The sequence below is a fragment of the Manis javanica genome, chromosome 14 (assembly GCF_040802235.1).
Source record: "Manis javanica isolate MJ-LG chromosome 14, MJ_LKY, whole genome shotgun sequence".
Lineage (NCBI taxonomy): Eukaryota > Metazoa > Chordata > Mammalia > Pholidota > Manidae > Manis > Manis javanica.
Window position 1 is genome coordinate 2845600 of NC_133169.1, and position 16582 is coordinate 2862181.

Consider the following 16582-nt stretch of genomic DNA (forward strand, 5'->3'; position numbering starts at 1 on the left):
TTTAACATGCTGCCATTAAAATTAGGATAAAGATAATGTAATACCAGAGGAAAATATTTATATCATTACGTTAAGTAAAAAAAACAAAAACAAAAACAAAACCCCCACCAAGATGCACAATTGAAGACAGAGTATAATTATAAATCATGGGGGTGAAAATGGGGAGCAGTTTCTCAGCTGAGTTTGTCCGGGGCTGGTAAAACGGTTTTTCTTTTTTCTTTTTCCTGTGCATTTCCTCTTTTTCGTAATTACTTCACTCAGCAAACATCTCCTGGGAGGCCACGATGTGCCAGGTCCAGTCTAGGAAATGGGGGAAACCGCAGTGAATAAAACACAGCCTGTCTTCAAGGAACTCAGCATTTCAGTTGGAAGGGGCAGAAAATCAACAGGATAGAGCAATGCCGTAGCCTTAATTAGATGGTGCGCGCTCGGCGAAGAGCAGGGCAAACGGAGAGAAACAACCGACCCTGAGCCCGCTTCTCGGCCCGGAGAGGGACGCGGCTCCGGCAGGGGGGAGCGCGGCAGGCGCCCCCGGGCCCGGCCCGCGCTGACCCGCCCGGGGGACGCGCCCGCCCGCGCGGAGCCGCAGCCCGGGCCCGGCGGGCGGCGCGAGGGGCGGAGGCGAGGTGCCCACGTGACGCGAGGGGCGGGCCCCTCACTTTCTCCTCGGCGAGGCGGGCGGAGCCGGAAGCCAGACGGACGTCTCCTGAGCCTCCGAGGGCGGGGCGGACGGGAGCGGCCGCGGCCTCCCGGGCCCAGGCCTCCGCGGAGTTGGTCTTTCGGTTGTGGGTCAGCGCGGCCGAGGGCCTGCGGTCGGGCGCAGACGCGGGAGCAATGGCGACCTTTGTGAGCGAGCTGGAGGCGGCCAAGAAGAACTTGAGCGAGGCGCTGGGGGACAACGTGAAGCAGTAAGGGCTCCCCCGGCGCTGCGGCCGGGCCCGCGCGGCTGCGCCCGGCCTCGGGCCGCGCGGCCCTCCGGAGGCGCTGCCTGCCTCCCGGGCCCGGGCGGCTCGCGTCGCGGCTGTGGCTCCCCGGGCGCCCCGGGCTTCTCGGGCGGTCGGGCCGCGCCGGCCTCCGACGCCGGCGACCCCGGCGGGCCCGCGCCCCGACCGTGCGCCGGCTGGGCCGGGGAAGCGCACTTCTCGGCCCGGGCCTATGGGGCGAGCGCGGGCCTCGGCGGCGGGGAGGCGTGTCAGGCACTCGGGCCGGGCGACCGGAGCGCGGGCCCCGCCGGCGCTGTCCCGGGAGGGCTTCCTGGAGGCGGAGGCTGCGCGCCCGTGGGGAGAGCGTGGCTGGTACCGTCGGAGGCGCTCTCGCCGCGGGGACAGAGCGGCCGCCGCGCACTCCCGCGGCCGCGCTGGCGACAGCGTGGCGGACATTCCCGGGCCCTTGCCGGGGCCCTGCGCGCCCTGCCTCATCCGACCCTCACCCCGGAGACGCGGGGTGGGCGCACCGTTTCCCATGCGACAGATGAGGAGGCTGCCGGCTGGGGAGGCAGGGCGGCTCTTCAAAGGGCGCCGCAGGGCCGGGGCCCTTGCGGCGGGTCCCCGGCGTCGCCGAGGACCCGCAGCCCGGCCGCAGCGGGGGCCGAGGGCGCAGTCGGGACGCGTGCGGACTGGCCGGTGGACAGGCAGTGATTCAGCCCCGGCCGACCCAGATGCCATTCAGGGAACCTCCAGGACCAGGACACAAGGCTGATTTGGAAATTTTCAGAACAGTGATTGTTGCTATGATTTTATTTTTCAGAAATACAGGACGCAAATTTTAAACGTTTAGAATTATAATGCCTGTGTTGTCGCAGCCAGGGGGCCTGTGTGGTGAGACCCACACATTTGCATTATGCAAGAGATGCTCACTTTCAAATGATGTTGCTGGAGGAGCAAGGTTCTTGGGGGAGCCTTTACTTTTCTCCAACACTTTCTACGTCTCATCTTTCTGGTTTTTATTATGGATGGATTGAACTTGCTTACCTTGGCTGTCATACGTGATTTTTGGAGTTCTTCCATCTTAAGAAATTTGGGGCAAGGTTGATAGCCTACTTTTCATCTTAATATGCAGAATTCCCATATAAGACTTCGTGAAACACTCATGGCCTGATTGGAATAAATAAAAACAAAATATAGTTCTTGATTATTTTAATATTATGCACGTTAATAAATCAAACTTCTACATACACTAGAGTTAAAGTCTAATCTTTCATTTTGGCAGAATTATTTAATTTTTTGGTAAACATTTATTAACTCCCAAAGATAAAATGTTCTGCCTAAACTTATTTTTTTAATATTCATGTTTACAGGCCATCTATTTATTTATTTAATTAAAAGTTCTTAATTACTTGAATAGGTAAAATGGACAGCTTTCACCTTCATTAATTACCATAGCTTGTTATTTTTGTAATACTGACCAATAACATTTACATTTTTTGAGCACAGTAGACTTTTCACTCTTACATCTAGGATGCTTACAGATATATCTAAAGGGGAACATTTCCATACTAAAATAAATTGAACCTGGCCTGTGTGTATAGTTGACTGATTACATGTGATGGTGACCTCTGTGATCCACGCTCATCATAACACAGGGTCAGGATTGCCAGAAATATAGAAGTTAGTATTCCCCATTTGGTCTTTAAAGGCCGATGCTGGCCATCAGATAGTGGTCAATACAGCTGCCGAAGTGCATCTGTAGCATGGATCTCAGGCCCTAACAATGCGGTCAACGTACACCTTTGTGCCAGGAACAGTTTGTAGTACAGTGTTGTTTTGTACTAGGTTTTTCATTTTCTTGTCTTTTCCTCCTTCTGCTCCTTAAAAAGTACCTCTTGTTTGAACAGTCTGTAATGTTGCTCTTCAGTGATTTCTCACATTTCCTCCATAGTAGTGTGGTGTGTATAACCTGACCATCTAAACGCAGTCCTTATGTAAGGTGTATAAGGAACTGGGATATGAGTTGTTTTCTGTTTATCCAGTGGTCCAGATGTCAGGGTGTGTGCCCGTGTCAGCTTCCAGAAAGACGTGGGCTCTGCCAGCTAATTCACTTTGTATAGTACAGGTTCTGTACAGATTAGCTTCAAGTCATCGTAGTGTGTTTCTATGTATGTAATTCATGTAATGTATGGAATTGCATGCAAAGCCTTGGGGTTATGTGCTTTTGTTTGTTCCCCACAAGAATACCCATAGCTTTGATGGAGCTCTGGCATCATTTAATTGGCACCCCTTTTCATTTGATAGTCACACACTCAGTAGTCAATGATGACTTCCAACAGTGGACATTTAATTTGTTTTGCTCTGTTTTTTTGAGGACAGGAACAATTATAAAATGAAATAAAGCACCACAGAAAGGTCTTTTCCCATCCCATTCTACCAACAAAAGTGGAGAGTAACATGAGAAAAATTTCATGATTTCAAAGCCGTGTGTCACTATTTTACAAAAAAGATGGACATACACCCATATTTGGAGTGTGTGAACTTGGTAGAAGCAGGACAAGGCTCCACCCGGAAGCCCTCTGGCATGGCGCTTCCTGTGCTCACAGGGGCGGATTCTGCAGCGCTGGTAGCAGGCCCCGGCTCTCACGAATTGGGAGGCTTGCTCCCCTGTCCTGGCCCCGGAGAAGCCCTGCCCTGGTGTAGAAAGGCAGTGAGAGCCTTAAACCATCTCATCTAGGCGTCCCTGCTGCTTTTCAGTTAGGAACTCGGGCGAGCCTTACAGAGTAGCCCGGCATCAGTGTAAAGTGAGTGTGACACAGGTCCCGAGTGAGTTTCCACCTTGTTCCGTGAACAACGAGCAGCTTCCTTAAGCCCTGAAACAAGGGGTGTGGATGTGAAAAATCATGTATTTCACTCCTCTTTCTAATAATTTTGTTAAGGTGTAAAAGATGGAATCTTTTTTTTTTCTACCAGTTACCTAGCAATTTTTATTGATCACCACAATGAACTACTTAACATACATCACCGTATATAGTTAAAATATCTTTTTTGTCTTGTGATGAGGACTTTTAAGAACTACTTTCCTAGCAACTTTCAAATATGCAATACAGTATTAACTATGTAACTATGTAGCTACAATTATAGTTCTCTATTTACATGTACTATTAATATATGTATCTATAGTAATAGTAGTTTTAATATAGAAATCTTAAGTGAGGATTCCGGAGAGCAGGTGTTTCAGGAAGGCGACCATGAGGAAGAAGGGGGACAGCTCTGGGTCTGAGTCCGTGGCTGCCTGTCCGTCCCTTTTAGGGTCCCTTCTAGGAAGGCTTTCCTTCCTTTTTCTAACGTTGGTGTGCTGGCTCCTAGGTATGTTGGTTCGCTTGGGCTGCTATAACGAAAGACCACAGGTGGGGGAGCCTGAACGACAGAAATTAATTTTCTCACAGTTCTGGAGGCTGGAAGTGTGACATCAGGGTATCAGCTGGGTGATCTTGTGCCGCACCCTATGAATTTGTGCGGGGTCAGCCTGTGGTACTAGGGAGTGCAAAATTTCCTTCCCTGGGAGTTGGAGCAGGTAACGTGAACTTGCAAAGTTTGAAAAGAGGCAAAATTTGTGGTTCTTAATATTGTTTCTGCCTCTGCAGGTACTGGGCTAACTTAAAGTTGTGGTTCAAGCAGAAGATCAGCAAAGAGGAGTTTGACCTTGAAGCTCATAGACTTCTCACGCAGGATAATGGTAAAATAATTATCTGGGGAGTTACTACTGTTCTGAAGTTTTCCCAGATTTGAAATGAATTAAAATCTTTTCACTTCAATTATTTTCTTTGTTTCAGTGATGTGTTAGATCATTGTAATAATGTAGATATTTAGAATTAAGCATAAACAATGGCAGAGTAGAGGATATCCAAAATCCTTAAAAGCTAGGCTAAAATAGTGGTTTCCTTATGTTGCCTATATTTTGTATTTGACTTGTGACAATCTTCCTTTTTCAGTCCATTCTCACAATGATTTCCTCCTGGCTATTCTCACGCGTTGTCAGATTTTGGTGTCTACACCAGGTAAGAGAGTGGAAGTACTTCCACAGGGATGTCAGTCAGCAAAGTCACAGAGGCCTACGCTTGAGCTTCCTTAAACATGCACATCTCTTGTTCGCAAGTGAGATGTTCTTTGAACTGCTCGGATTTTATTATGTAAATATAGATTCTTTGATAGAACCTTTTAAAGCAGGTGATTGCCCTGCACTTACACTGACTTTTGGTCTTTACTCCCCTTGCAAGTCCAGGAGATGCGGGGAGGCAGGTGGGCGGGAAGCAGCTGGTGTTAGGCGGGGGTCATGTGGGGAGAACCCCTGGCCTTCCCTTGTATTCTTAGGTCAGGTATTCGTCCCAGGAAGGCTGGAGCTTCTCCGTGTGCTTTTCGCAGGTTAATGGTGGAGAACCAAAGGCGGTGGGTGGCAGGCGGTTGGGGACGTGGGGGAAGCTGAATCTGTCACTTCAGCCTGACTAGTAGAGATAGAAACCCCGGCCCCCTTTGCTTCTGTATTTTTTGAAGCTAAAATGGTACAAGTCACACCTTTAAACCACCTTATTTTAATCAGTTAAAAACAAATAAATACATTAAAATTTTGCCTCATGATAACACTTACCCTGGGCTCTTAACTAAAAACTTGGATTCATAGGTACCTTCTGCTGTAGATTAAATTGCATTTTTTGTTTGTTTCTTTTTAAAGGGTTTATGGTGATTCTGGTGATTGCTTCTTAAAAGCCCATGTTTATCTAGAGATGGCTAGACTTTTGTATCATTCCTCCCTGCTAGCCCCTATGGGATGATAAAGAACATGCTCTCCCAGAGCCCGGTTCCTCCGCACTCACAGAAGCTGTCGGTGGTGTAAAGGGCAGTAAATGGAGAGAGAGTGGTGTCTGCTTCCCCGCCCCTCGCCGTGCCCCTCGCCGTGCCCCTCGCCGTGCCCCTCACCATGCCCCTCGCAGCACATGCTCACACTGGGTCAGGCTCCTGATGTTCTGTTTAATTGAAATAGAATCAGACTTTAGCCAGTTAGGTCATAAAGGTAATCTACTTCGCTGTGTACAATTAGGTTTCATCAGCAAAGTCAATGTTATGAGGACTAGATCTTCCATTTTTAGGAAGGTATATTCTAAAGGGCTGCAAGCCCAAAAGATAAATGGAATGATCAGAAATAACAAACAGTTGATAGGAGTCAAAAGATTTGGGTTCAAATTTAGGTTTTACCACTAGCGACGAGAATGTAGTTTATTACTGGGTGTTCTTAGCTTTCGAATTTATAAAATAGAAACTGTAATATCAATCTTATAGGGTTATAAAAAAGTAGATGGGAAGAACATGTAAAAATGTGTCTTTAAAAAAGTAAAAAATGCCAAACATATGAAATGATATTAGTAAGTATAGGTGGCTGATTTTAATTTTAAAAAGCCTTTGATATTCTTGAATGTTATTTTTAAATAAAGTGAAGAAACATTTGAAATTTGAGAGGTTTTTTACCTCCATCAAAAACCCAAAATTCATTTCCTCATAATGAAGTTAATATTTCACTTGCTGGTAACAAAGAGATGATTTCTATTAAAAGTAAAATATAGAGGTCGAGTTCTTTGTACTTATAATAATTGTGGGCAGGTTATTTTCTCTTTTCATAAGCTAGAAAGGAAAAATGACTTTAATAATATTATTTATTTAGTGACTGCAGTGCACTAGGCACTGTATGTGCATAATCTTTAATTCTTACAACAGCCCTTCGGGGAATTAGCCTCTTTTTATAAATTAGGAAACAAATGTCAGAGAAGAAAAAACAAAAACAAAGAAAATAAAAACTTACTTGAAACCTATCCAGCTAGTATGTGGAAGTGTCGGATCCAAGCTGAACCCGGTCTGCTGCTGTCCAGGCCTCGGTGTCAGTCTGACCTCACTTGCGTCCCCACCCGCCTCACTGTTGGTCTCTCACCCAGACTATTTGGCCTCAGAACAGCAGCATCACCCGATGTCCAGTTCCATTTGTGAGGAGTGATTTGTTTGGGAAGTCATCTGAGAGTGACCGACCTTATCAAGTGAGATCGGGTGCGCCAGAGAGACTTGAAGAGCCAGAGAAGAGGAACTTGGCTTCCCAAACAGCTCTATCTTAACTGAGGAGCTTGGAGTATTATTTTTTCTCAAAGCTTTAAAAACTCATCCTTCCAATAAGCATCAAAATGAAAATAATGTTTTGCTAGGGTGATGGGTGATTTTTTTTTTCTTTCTTTAATATTTTTGGGGGTATTTTTTCACATAGTGAACTTATAATACTTTGATTTTTTTCTTTTTTCTTTAACACTAAACTATATATATTCACAAAATAGTACAGAAAGTCTTACAGTAAAAAGCTTCTTTGTCCCCCAGACCTGTTCTCAGAGATGACTACTGTTGTCTTTGGTTCTTCTAGGGGGACCTCCACATATTAGTGCCTCACAGTATGCTTAATTCGCTTTCTGGCTTTACTGATTTTTAAATATCTGTCTTGTCATTGCTCTGTGTTTTGTGAGGGTTCCTCGGCTCTCACCTTTAAGTGTAAGTCTTTGTGTCCAATGCATTCTTTAACTCAGCAATTTTACAGCGCCTTCTCAAACTTCTCTGAGGAACCAGTTAGAAATTATTCACAGTCTTTATGTCTAGGACCTCCTCTTGTTTGTTGAGCTTGGGCTTTCTAATGTCACAGATTATCAACAAGTGTCTGTTGATTCATAATTAAGAGCAAAGCATAAGACTGCCCGGAGGTTTTGCTGCAGTGAGCTGACAGGCCAGCCCTTGAACTGGGTTCCTCAAGTGCCAGCTGCAGAGTGCTGAGCTCTGGCGTGCCAACATCCATACCAGCTACCTTAGAAATTCCTAGAACTTTTGTTCTGTTCACAAGAGCAGAGTCCTCCTTTCTCTCCCACCCCTGCTCCCTGGACCTGTTAGCAGTACTGCGCTGCAGCTGGCGTGGGAGTCATCAGGGCCAGCTTCCCAGGCCAGCGAGCTGTGCGTGAACTCAGAAGGCCCCTGCATGGTGTCCTGCTCAAATGTGGTTGTATTCGAATCTTAGTTTTTGAACAAGGGACCCTGCCTTTTTCTGGTGCGCTGAGCCCAGTCCTGGGGGTGAGGGAAGGGGTTTGTGCGGATGACTTTTGAATAGACCTTCCATTAACCTTGTTTCTAGTTTTACTGATCCCTCCTTCCCTCCACGGTGCGCACCTTTCCAAATCCAGATTCCTGGTGGGTTGCTACTAGGCAGGGGGACTTGCTTCCCCCCTCATTCTGCAGCCGCGCCTTGTCTATGTTTGGCCTATGTTAGGGCTTCAGTGTCTGCTTTGTAAGTGAGCACCTTTTCAGCCCATCCCAAAAACTTGTTGAGATCTCACCTTGTCTGCAACTTGCTTTCCTTTTTTCTCTGTTGTGGATGTGTGCCATTTACTATCTTCCCTTATCATTTTTAGTAGGGTCTAGGAGGAGAGAGGAGATAAATACATGTGCTTAGTTCACCGTCTTGAACTAGAAAAATTCCATTCTACTATTGCTACTAATAAGCAAACAAAACACTCAGTAAACATTAATTAAAAATAAGAAAAACAAATCTGTCTCCCTAAAAAAATGATTTTGGTTACAGCTAGAAAAGATGTGATATGAAAGAATTTATAATTTTGCTTTAGAGAAGTAGAAAGAGAAGATTTGAATTTATGCATTTTTTATATACTTTTGTTATTTGAGCATTCTATTCCTTTTTAATCCAAGATGAAAACCAACTTAACAGTTTATCAATTATTATTTTCTCTTATGGTTGTTATTTTTCTGTCTCATAGAAGGTGCTGGATCTTTGCCCTGGACGGGGGGTTCTGCAGCCAAACCTGGAAAACCCAAGGGAAAGAAAAAGCTTTCTTCTGTTCGTCAGAAATTCGATGTAGGTTGTTCTTCAGTAGATCTTGGTAATGACTGATTTAAGTACTGATGTGGTAGAACTGGCTTTAGTTTTTAAATGAATATTAAAATACCAGTAGTAGAGTTGGAAAAAAAGAAGGCATGATTTGGGGAGAAGAGGTGTTAACTGTATTCAAAGTGGGTTTCAAAGATTGTGAGCCCCAAGTGTTGGAATTTTTATAATTCTAGTTTGTTACTGCGTAAATATTAATATGTTATCATTAGTGCCTGATGATTTTTCAGTGATTCGAAAGAACTTATGCCTGTATTTTTTTCTTCTCTTAACTGTTTTTCTGGGATGAGTAATGTTTCTCAGATTGGAGACTTGTTCTGAGGGTCCAGGAGGCCTCTGGGGGATCTCTTGGTGCCCAGGGAGGCCCTGAGCCTTCAGGGGACAGCAGAGAAGTCATGAAGGCATTCGGCTATAAAATTTGTAAACATTTTAGAATAACTTTCTATTTCTAGTTTATTATCTAGAGAACAAGGTTTCCCAAAAGTATCCCCTTTATAGATTTGTTTGGATATTGATAGCTTTATCAGTGTATTGATATTTATTTATTTCTACCTTTGTTCTGTGCTTTATATCAATAATATTCAGTCCTGGAGGGCGTCAGTGTCCCCGGAGGGCCATATGTGGTTTAAGAAGGCATGTTTGATCCAAAACACAGTTTTATGCTTGGAAATTGGAAAAACAACAAGTGTTGCTTTTATTGTACAAACTTCAAAGAGGGACAAGCCGAATTTGCTGTAAAGTCGTATGTATCTGCCTTAAGCAAAAGCTACCAGGGAATTATCTTCCACTGGTGATGGAGGATATAAGTGACCGTCAGAATCTCCCAGAGGAAGGCTGGAGGTTTTGTACATGATAAAAGCCTGAGGAAACTATTTTAAATAGTTAGTGTGACTATATCTTAGAAAGGTTCTGCGTTGAGAACTATAAGTGGAGGTGACAGGGACTAAGCAGTTCAGTGGCACGGCTCTGCCTTGGAGTATTTGTTATCAGCTGTTCTGTTGGCCGGGTAGGCTTTGGGGCTGAATTAACCATTAACTATATATTATACTTTCAGAATATGCTCCCTTAGAAGTATACTTAAAATGCTCTGATTTGTTTGAAAATAGTTTTATGTCTTCTCCCTAATTGTTATTTTTATCACAGAGCTGTATATTCTGTGATTATCAAGGTATTACTTGAATAGAATAAAATGGTATGCATTGTACCATTATTTCCCTTAATTCATGCTTCATTATTGCCATGTGATGGGTGTGAATCAGTGATTATTTGTACACAAGTCACTTTTTTTTTAACCCCTGTGGTATCATTTTGGTGGCAGTCATTCATGGGCTCTCAAGCCCGAGGTATCGGTTACTTTTGTTTGTGTCTTAGTACTTGCCACTATAATGAGTAATTTTGAAAAGTTTTCTTACCTATAGCATAGATTCCAGCCTCAAAATCCCCTTTCGGGAGCCCAGCAGTTTGTGGCAAAGGATCCCCAAGACGACGATGACTTGAAGCTTTGTTCGCACACGATGATGCTGCCCACACGGGGCCAGCTGGAAGGGAGGATGATCGTGACCGCGTACGAGCACGGGCTGGACAACGTCACCGACGAGGCCGTCTCAGCTGTGGTCTACGCCGTGGAGGTCGGTTCCTGGTGGCAGAAAATGTGTCACAGATTGAACATGATGAGCTTAAGCATGTTGTTGAAAGCTGGTACTGCACAAAAAGAACCAAAGTAGCACCCCGATCTCACGATTGTCCCCGTTGAAGTTCTCCTTTTAGGGGAGAAACCCATCATGATCCAAGGGACTGCCTTCAGTTAACAGAGCAGGCTCTTCAGAAAGGTTCCTTGCGGCAGAACACTTCCGCTTGATCTGATGTTTACTCTGTCAGCAAGGGAACAGGTTTTAGTGAAAAGATGAGATTGAGAATCCTGAAGGTGAAAGTCACATGTTCCTGCTGTGGTATTGCACTGGAAGGGCGTCAGACTCGGCGTCTGGAGAGTGGGGCCCTCGTCCCAGCACACGCTCCTCCCGCCATTCATCCTGGGCACTCAGTTATCTGACAGAACGCACGGCGGGGCCCCTGGTACACAGGCATGGTCGGGTGACGTTGGGTGATTGCTTCAGTTCCCTGAGCCTCCCTCTCCTCACCTATACGTCAAAGATTATAATAGTTGTCTCATGACCTCACAAGCCCCAAATGAACCCTGTGTGTGGAGATACAACCTACATCCCGACGTGTCACGTCGGGAGGCGGTCTTGCTGAAGGGAGGGGAGCGTGGTGCGTGGTCCTGGGGACCAGGACTAGTGGTGTCCCTCTCCTCACGGACATTCTCCAATCCTCTCATGTGTACTCGGCTCTCCTAAAGGCGAAGACATAGTAAATATCTAATTTTTTGTTTATTTCCTGTGTATCTATCATTTATATGACTTTTGAGAGAGCCAGGCTTCTGCTCATGCAAGGATTTTAGTGGCTTGGCCACTTTAACTGATAAATCCTAATCTTGAAATTTCTGTCCCATTTTAAAAGCACATTTCAAAGCAATTTGCCTCTTCTTTAAAAAAAGTATTTATTTATTTTTGCACTTTTATTTGAAGCTATCTGGAAGTCATTTTTGAGAGAGAGGAGCCATTTGAGAGAGATGAACATTTCTTTAATAAGTTTCATGTATAGCAAGTCCATGCACATAAGAAAGTCCAAGTTCGTAGTAAATTTCACGTACATTTTAAATAGAACCAAATAAAAGGGTGTCTCCCTCTTGCCTGATAACGGCTCTGTGGCTCTGCGGTGAACACTGATTCGGGCCTGGCCAGTCCCACATCTCCAGCCACTAAATGCCAATAAACATTTTCTGGTCAATGGAAATTTGATGATTTGCTTTTAAAGAGTTCATGGTATTTTTCTTCTCTTTCTTGTTTTTACAGAATCACCTTAAAGATATATTGACGTCAGTTGTGTCAAGAAGGAAAGCGTATCGGTTACGTGATGGTCATTTTAAATATGCCTTTGGTAGTAATGTGACCCCACAGCCATACCTGAAGAATAGTGTAGTAGCTTACAACAACTTAATAGAAAGGTATATGGAGCTTCTTGTGATTTTACGTCCGCCCTGTCAGTTGACAGACCGCTGTTAAACGATTGGTTATTGTGCTTCTGTAGGGCTGAGGTACCTTGAGAGCGGGTCAGTTTTGTTAAGTCAGTCCTTACCCAGTAACTGAATTACTTGGCTCTCCGTACATCAGACGTGAGGTCACAGAGTTGGGCTGCTGCGTGTGGTTTACTGTGAGTGCCCCCAGTTTCGGAGATTGCAGCGTTTCCTCCTGGCTCCTGGTGGGCAGCACCTGGTGGGGGAAGTGGGCCAGCGGCTGCTGGCTGCGGGCAGTTGGGTCAGGGCTGGGTTTCCTGCTGTGAGAAGAGGGTGGGAGAGGACCTCAGGCCACCCGCTGGCTCGTGGCGCTGTGGCTCGGGGAGGGGCCGTGCTAGCGCCGTCGGCCTGCTCCAGGTGCAGACCTGGCTTCTCGGCTCCATTCTCCCACCTTGTGTCTGTAGTTCACGGAGGGCTCCCAGGACTCCGCTCATGTCCCCGGTCCTGCCTTTCTGAGGTGACCCGATCCCCTTCATCCATGTGTTGTCTGTTTGTACCCCTCTGTCTCCCTTTCTTCCTTCCCTCCAAAAAATTTCATCCAAATTTTAAGCCTTTGGGAAAGAACACACAATAATGTCATTTCCCTCGGGGTGACAGCAGTGGCTGAATTCCTGTGGCTGCTGAACTCTGTATCTGGTTATCTGGCCAGTTAGGGAGAAAAGAGGTGAAAAGATGACAGATGCAGGTGAGAGAAGGCAGCGTGATGGGAAGGCGGTCGGCGTGCGGGGTGAGGAGGTGCTGGGAGCAGAGGCGGGAGGAGGGGTGCGGGTGCACGGTGGCGGGGCTGAGCGCGCTGGCGCCTCACCCACGGGGCTGTGGGCACCTGCCATGGCCCGGAGGCCCCGGCCTGGCTCACGAGGCCCATCTGAAAAGCCCCGGCTCAGCTGGGCTCACTGTTTAGGTTGCCCTGTGTGAAGATGACTTGCTCAGTCTCATTCAGGCATATCTGTTGGGGATTATTTGTGCTCATTTTTAAGTCATTCTTCTCTGGAGCAAAACAAACCGAAAAAAAGGGGGCCCTTGTAGTGCCGGGAGCAGCCCTGTGACCTGGGCTGGCCCGAGCCGCCCCCTCCCTGGCTGAAGGCTCCCGCCTCCCCATCGGCTGCTTGTTTCTGGAACAGGCCTGCCTTTGTCTGGTGCCGGGACCCACACGCTGCCCCACGGTGGAGCTCTCTGCGTCACCCCTCACTGTTCACACCGTGTGCCCTCCAGTAGGTCTAGGTCACCTCGCACTGTGTCACGATACAAAACTTACGCCTGACTTCCCAGTTGATAGTACTTCTGGGTCGTATATTGGGAAATTGGTAAGATTTGGATCAATTTTCCCCACTGTCCCTTTTGCCTGTCACTTCCTCTGCGCTGTCTTCCTTCCTTGCCTGTTACTTTAGATTCTCTTGTCTCCGATACCATTTCCTCTCCAAGTCAGTTGTTTTCAATTTCATTTCCCTTTAATTGAAGTCTGTTACTTTTTTCGACAACAAGCTCCTTAAGGGCAGGAAACAATTTTGGCTCAATATCCCGTGCTTAGTAAATATTTTAACATTGTGAAAGAAGGAGGGTAAATGCAGTTGGCTCTAAATTTTGTTTCCAGCCTGACAGATGGCCTTTAAAAAGTGAAACTACAGACTCTATATATACATGAGCTAAAAAACAATTGGGTTTCTAGTTCATTTTAAGATATTTTTAATAAGAGGTTTTCTAGCAGCCCATTCCTGTTCTGGTTGTTCTGTTGTCTCTTTCTTGTTCCTGGGAATGTTCTTGAAATACTTCATTTTCAGCCCTCCAGCCTATTCTGCTCCTTGCGCTGGTCCCCCGCCCCCCGAGGACACTGAGCAGCAAGCTGCGCTCCTGCTGGCCTGCTCCGGGGACACACTGCCTGCACCTTTGCCCCCGGTGAGCTTGTACGACCTCTTCGAAGCTCTGCAGGTAACTAACTATAGGCTCCTGAAAGTCTACCTGAATTTATGCGTCGGTTCAAAGTTTCTTCAAGTCTACAAACATACTCAATAGCTTTTCTGCATCTTGCCTTTCCGGCTTTTATTGTTATTAAAGCCATTAATACTACCCCCCTTTTTGAAGTCCTGGATCTAGGAGTCCTTCCTAATTTACCTACCCCCATCCTTCCCCAGTGAAAGAAAGAAAAGGAAAAAAAATAACGCTTGTTCCTTTATTCTTAATTCAGACCTTATTATGTCCTCGTCCTCATGGCTGCTTTGGGATTGATTAGGTTCTGGCTTACGTTTATAGGATTGTGTGCCTTTTATTTGAGTGTTTTGTTGATATAAATCTTTTATGTGTTGGAAAAAATAAGTGTCGTGAAGTATAATTGGAGACGTGCTGACTTTTTGGCCGCAGGTGCACAGGGAAGTCATTCCTGCACACACTGTGTACGCTCTCAACGTGGACAGGGTCCTCATGAAGCTCTGGCATCCGGGTCACGAGGAGCTGCAGCAGGACAAAGCCCACCGCCAGCGCCTGGCGGCCAAGGAGGGGCTTCTGCTCTGCTGAACTGAGGTGGGAGGGCGTGGGTCCCTCAGCAAATTCATCGATTGTTGAGAATTGAGTGTTTTTTGGGTCCACATTTCACAACTGAAGTGTCCAGTGTAAATATAGCCTTTCCTATGGAAATGTGACATTGAGAATGTTTTGTGTTGCTGCTATGAAGCCATTAGCATAAACCTGACGCTGACAGTGACCCAAATGCTGTATGTGTGCATCTGTGTTCCAGGGGCGGGAAAAGCACTGGGAAAGCCCCATGTCTGCCGTGGAGACTGTTAGGCATGTGAGGCTTAGGGTCCTCGGGTCTGCGTGGAAGGCAGGTGACCTCCCAGAACAAAGAAGCTGTTAGAACAGCCCTGGGGTCAGCAGGACATCGGTGCTCAGTCGCAGTGTATATTCTGTAACTGGCAAGTCTGAAATTTCTGCCTTTCTCTTCAAGAACTGTGTTCTTACGTTTTGGTTGAAATAACCTACACAGTGTTAAAATTCAGATACCTCTTTTAGTGACCAGTTTAATTTTTAAAAGGATATAGGTAGCTCCCTAAATTTAGGTTCATTACAAACTCCATAGAAAATATGACTTAGAAAAGCTGTGCTGTTAGACAAAGTTCCTTTTTTGCATTAAAAACGTAAAACAAATAGAACTCTTGGAGTATCATTAATTAACCTTATAAAATGTCTTCTCATAATTTTCTTTTATAGTTAATAGGCCCAAAGACTGATTGGCAGTTTCATCTATTAACTTTTCCTATTGAATATGTCTTAAATCCATATAAACATAATTAAGTCCATATAATGTATTTATACTTGGTAATACCCCTATTCCTATGAAATACCTGTTTCTATCCTTTAAATGATAAAGTGAAAATAATTTAATTTGGCAGTGATGCTAATATTTGTTTTTTTAGAGATATGTTCCTCTTCACTCAAGAGAGTGTTGGTGGATATATTAATATGTATAGGTAGGTTTGTGTTGGTCTAAGTAATATATGTATAGGTATGTGTATATGGTTCAATATCTGAAGTATCTGTGTATTTGATTTTGTACTTTAAATGTGACAAATAAACCTTTTGGGAGAAACCTTTTGTTTATTAAAGTAAACATATAAGGAATACTTCCTTCAGTAGATACATGAAAAGCCCTGCTTCATGAGATCTTAAAAGACTTCAAAAGAATGTACTAGATGAGAAAGATTAAAAAGCAGGTTCCAATTTAGGCATGCCATTTCTTTTGTGATGTGTAGATTAAAATTAAAAAAAAAAACAGCATAGTTACAATGACTGGCACAAGGCTGAAAAGCCCATTACACAGTAAGATAACACTCAAGAATTTTTAGGGTGTAGAAGAATGTGAACCGGTGTGCACCTGAGTGTAGTGGCGTTTAGATCCTCCCTACACCTGGGCCTTAATGTGAAGTAACACGCGTTAGATCTCGTGTGCCCCACAGACTGAGGGGGCCAGGAGCCTCAGCCCCGTCCTGCTGCCTGCTGCCGTGGCAGGTCCCGCAGCAGTGCAAGCGGTTCCTCACTCTGCTCTAGGAGCCCCCAGTCCTTGCAGTCACCTGCCCTGGCGGGGCCCCAGGGACCTGGGGGCCCCCTTTGTTTCATGTTCCAGGCTTACACTATTCCGACCTGCTTTCTCTGCCAGTTTTCCTCAACAGGCATTTTGTAAGTGAAGTGATGGGGGTGAGGGCAGGGCAGGCAGGTAGTGAGTGGTACTTAGGGTTTTCCAAGAGAGCCCCTGAAAGAGATTTGAGCACATCTATTCCTCCCAAGGCTGCCTCCAACTTGAGCGCCACTGCCAACGTGGGACCCCGAGTGAAATCATGAGTGCTTCCTATCAAGCAGCATTTAGCAAAGATAATTATGTCAGGAGGAAAAGAGCTCTTAGAAACTGGGTAACTTCACACCTAGAATAAAGCTTATTTTTCCCGCAGGAGTTTCAGTAACGGCCTATTTAGCTACAGGTGTATCACGGGCAAAACCGGGTTTGCGAAGGCCCGCCTTACCTCCCACTGGGCCCCAGTGCTGTGGGCCACTGCACAGCTC

General features: G+C 45.7%; 1 protein-coding gene and 1 long non-coding RNA gene across 2 annotated transcripts; one reads left to right on the forward strand and one right to left on the reverse strand.

The window, feature by feature from the left end:
• Positions 1–115: 115 nt before the first annotated feature.
• On the reverse strand, positions 116–797 carry LOC140845959 (uncharacterized). Its single transcript, XR_012124915.1, has 2 exons — positions 660–797; positions 116–300 (listed from the first exon to the last, which is right to left on the reverse strand). It is a non-coding gene; the product is annotated as an uncharacterized lncRNA (long non-coding RNA).
• Positions 683–15409, forward strand: TADA1 (transcriptional adaptor 1). The gene is made up of 8 exons (XM_037023834.2): positions 683–908; positions 4574–4665; positions 4922–4987; positions 8774–8871; positions 10320–10529; positions 11814–11965; positions 13813–13960; positions 14390–15409. The coding sequence occupies exons 1-8, from the start codon at positions 835–837 to the stop codon at positions 14540–14542; spliced, it is 993 nt and encodes a 330-aa protein (XP_036879729.1). The 5' UTR covers positions 683–834; the 3' UTR covers positions 14543–15409.
• The last annotated feature ends 1173 nt before the right edge of the window (positions 15410–16582 follow it).

Bases quoted from the DNA above. Each gene is read 5' to 3' on its own strand.
- TADA1 (XM_037023834.2), top strand. From the start codon at position 835: ATGGCGACCTTTGTGAGCGAGCTGGAGGCGGCCAAGAAGAACTTGAGC. The intron at 11,966-13,812 runs GTATATGGAGCT...CTTCATTTTCAG, and splicing joins TACAACAACTTAATAGAAAG to CCCTCCAGCCTATTCTGCTC. The intron at 13,961-14,389 runs GTAACTAACTAT...TTTTGGCCGCAG, and splicing joins ACCTCTTCGAAGCTCTGCAG to GTGCACAGGGAAGTCATTCC.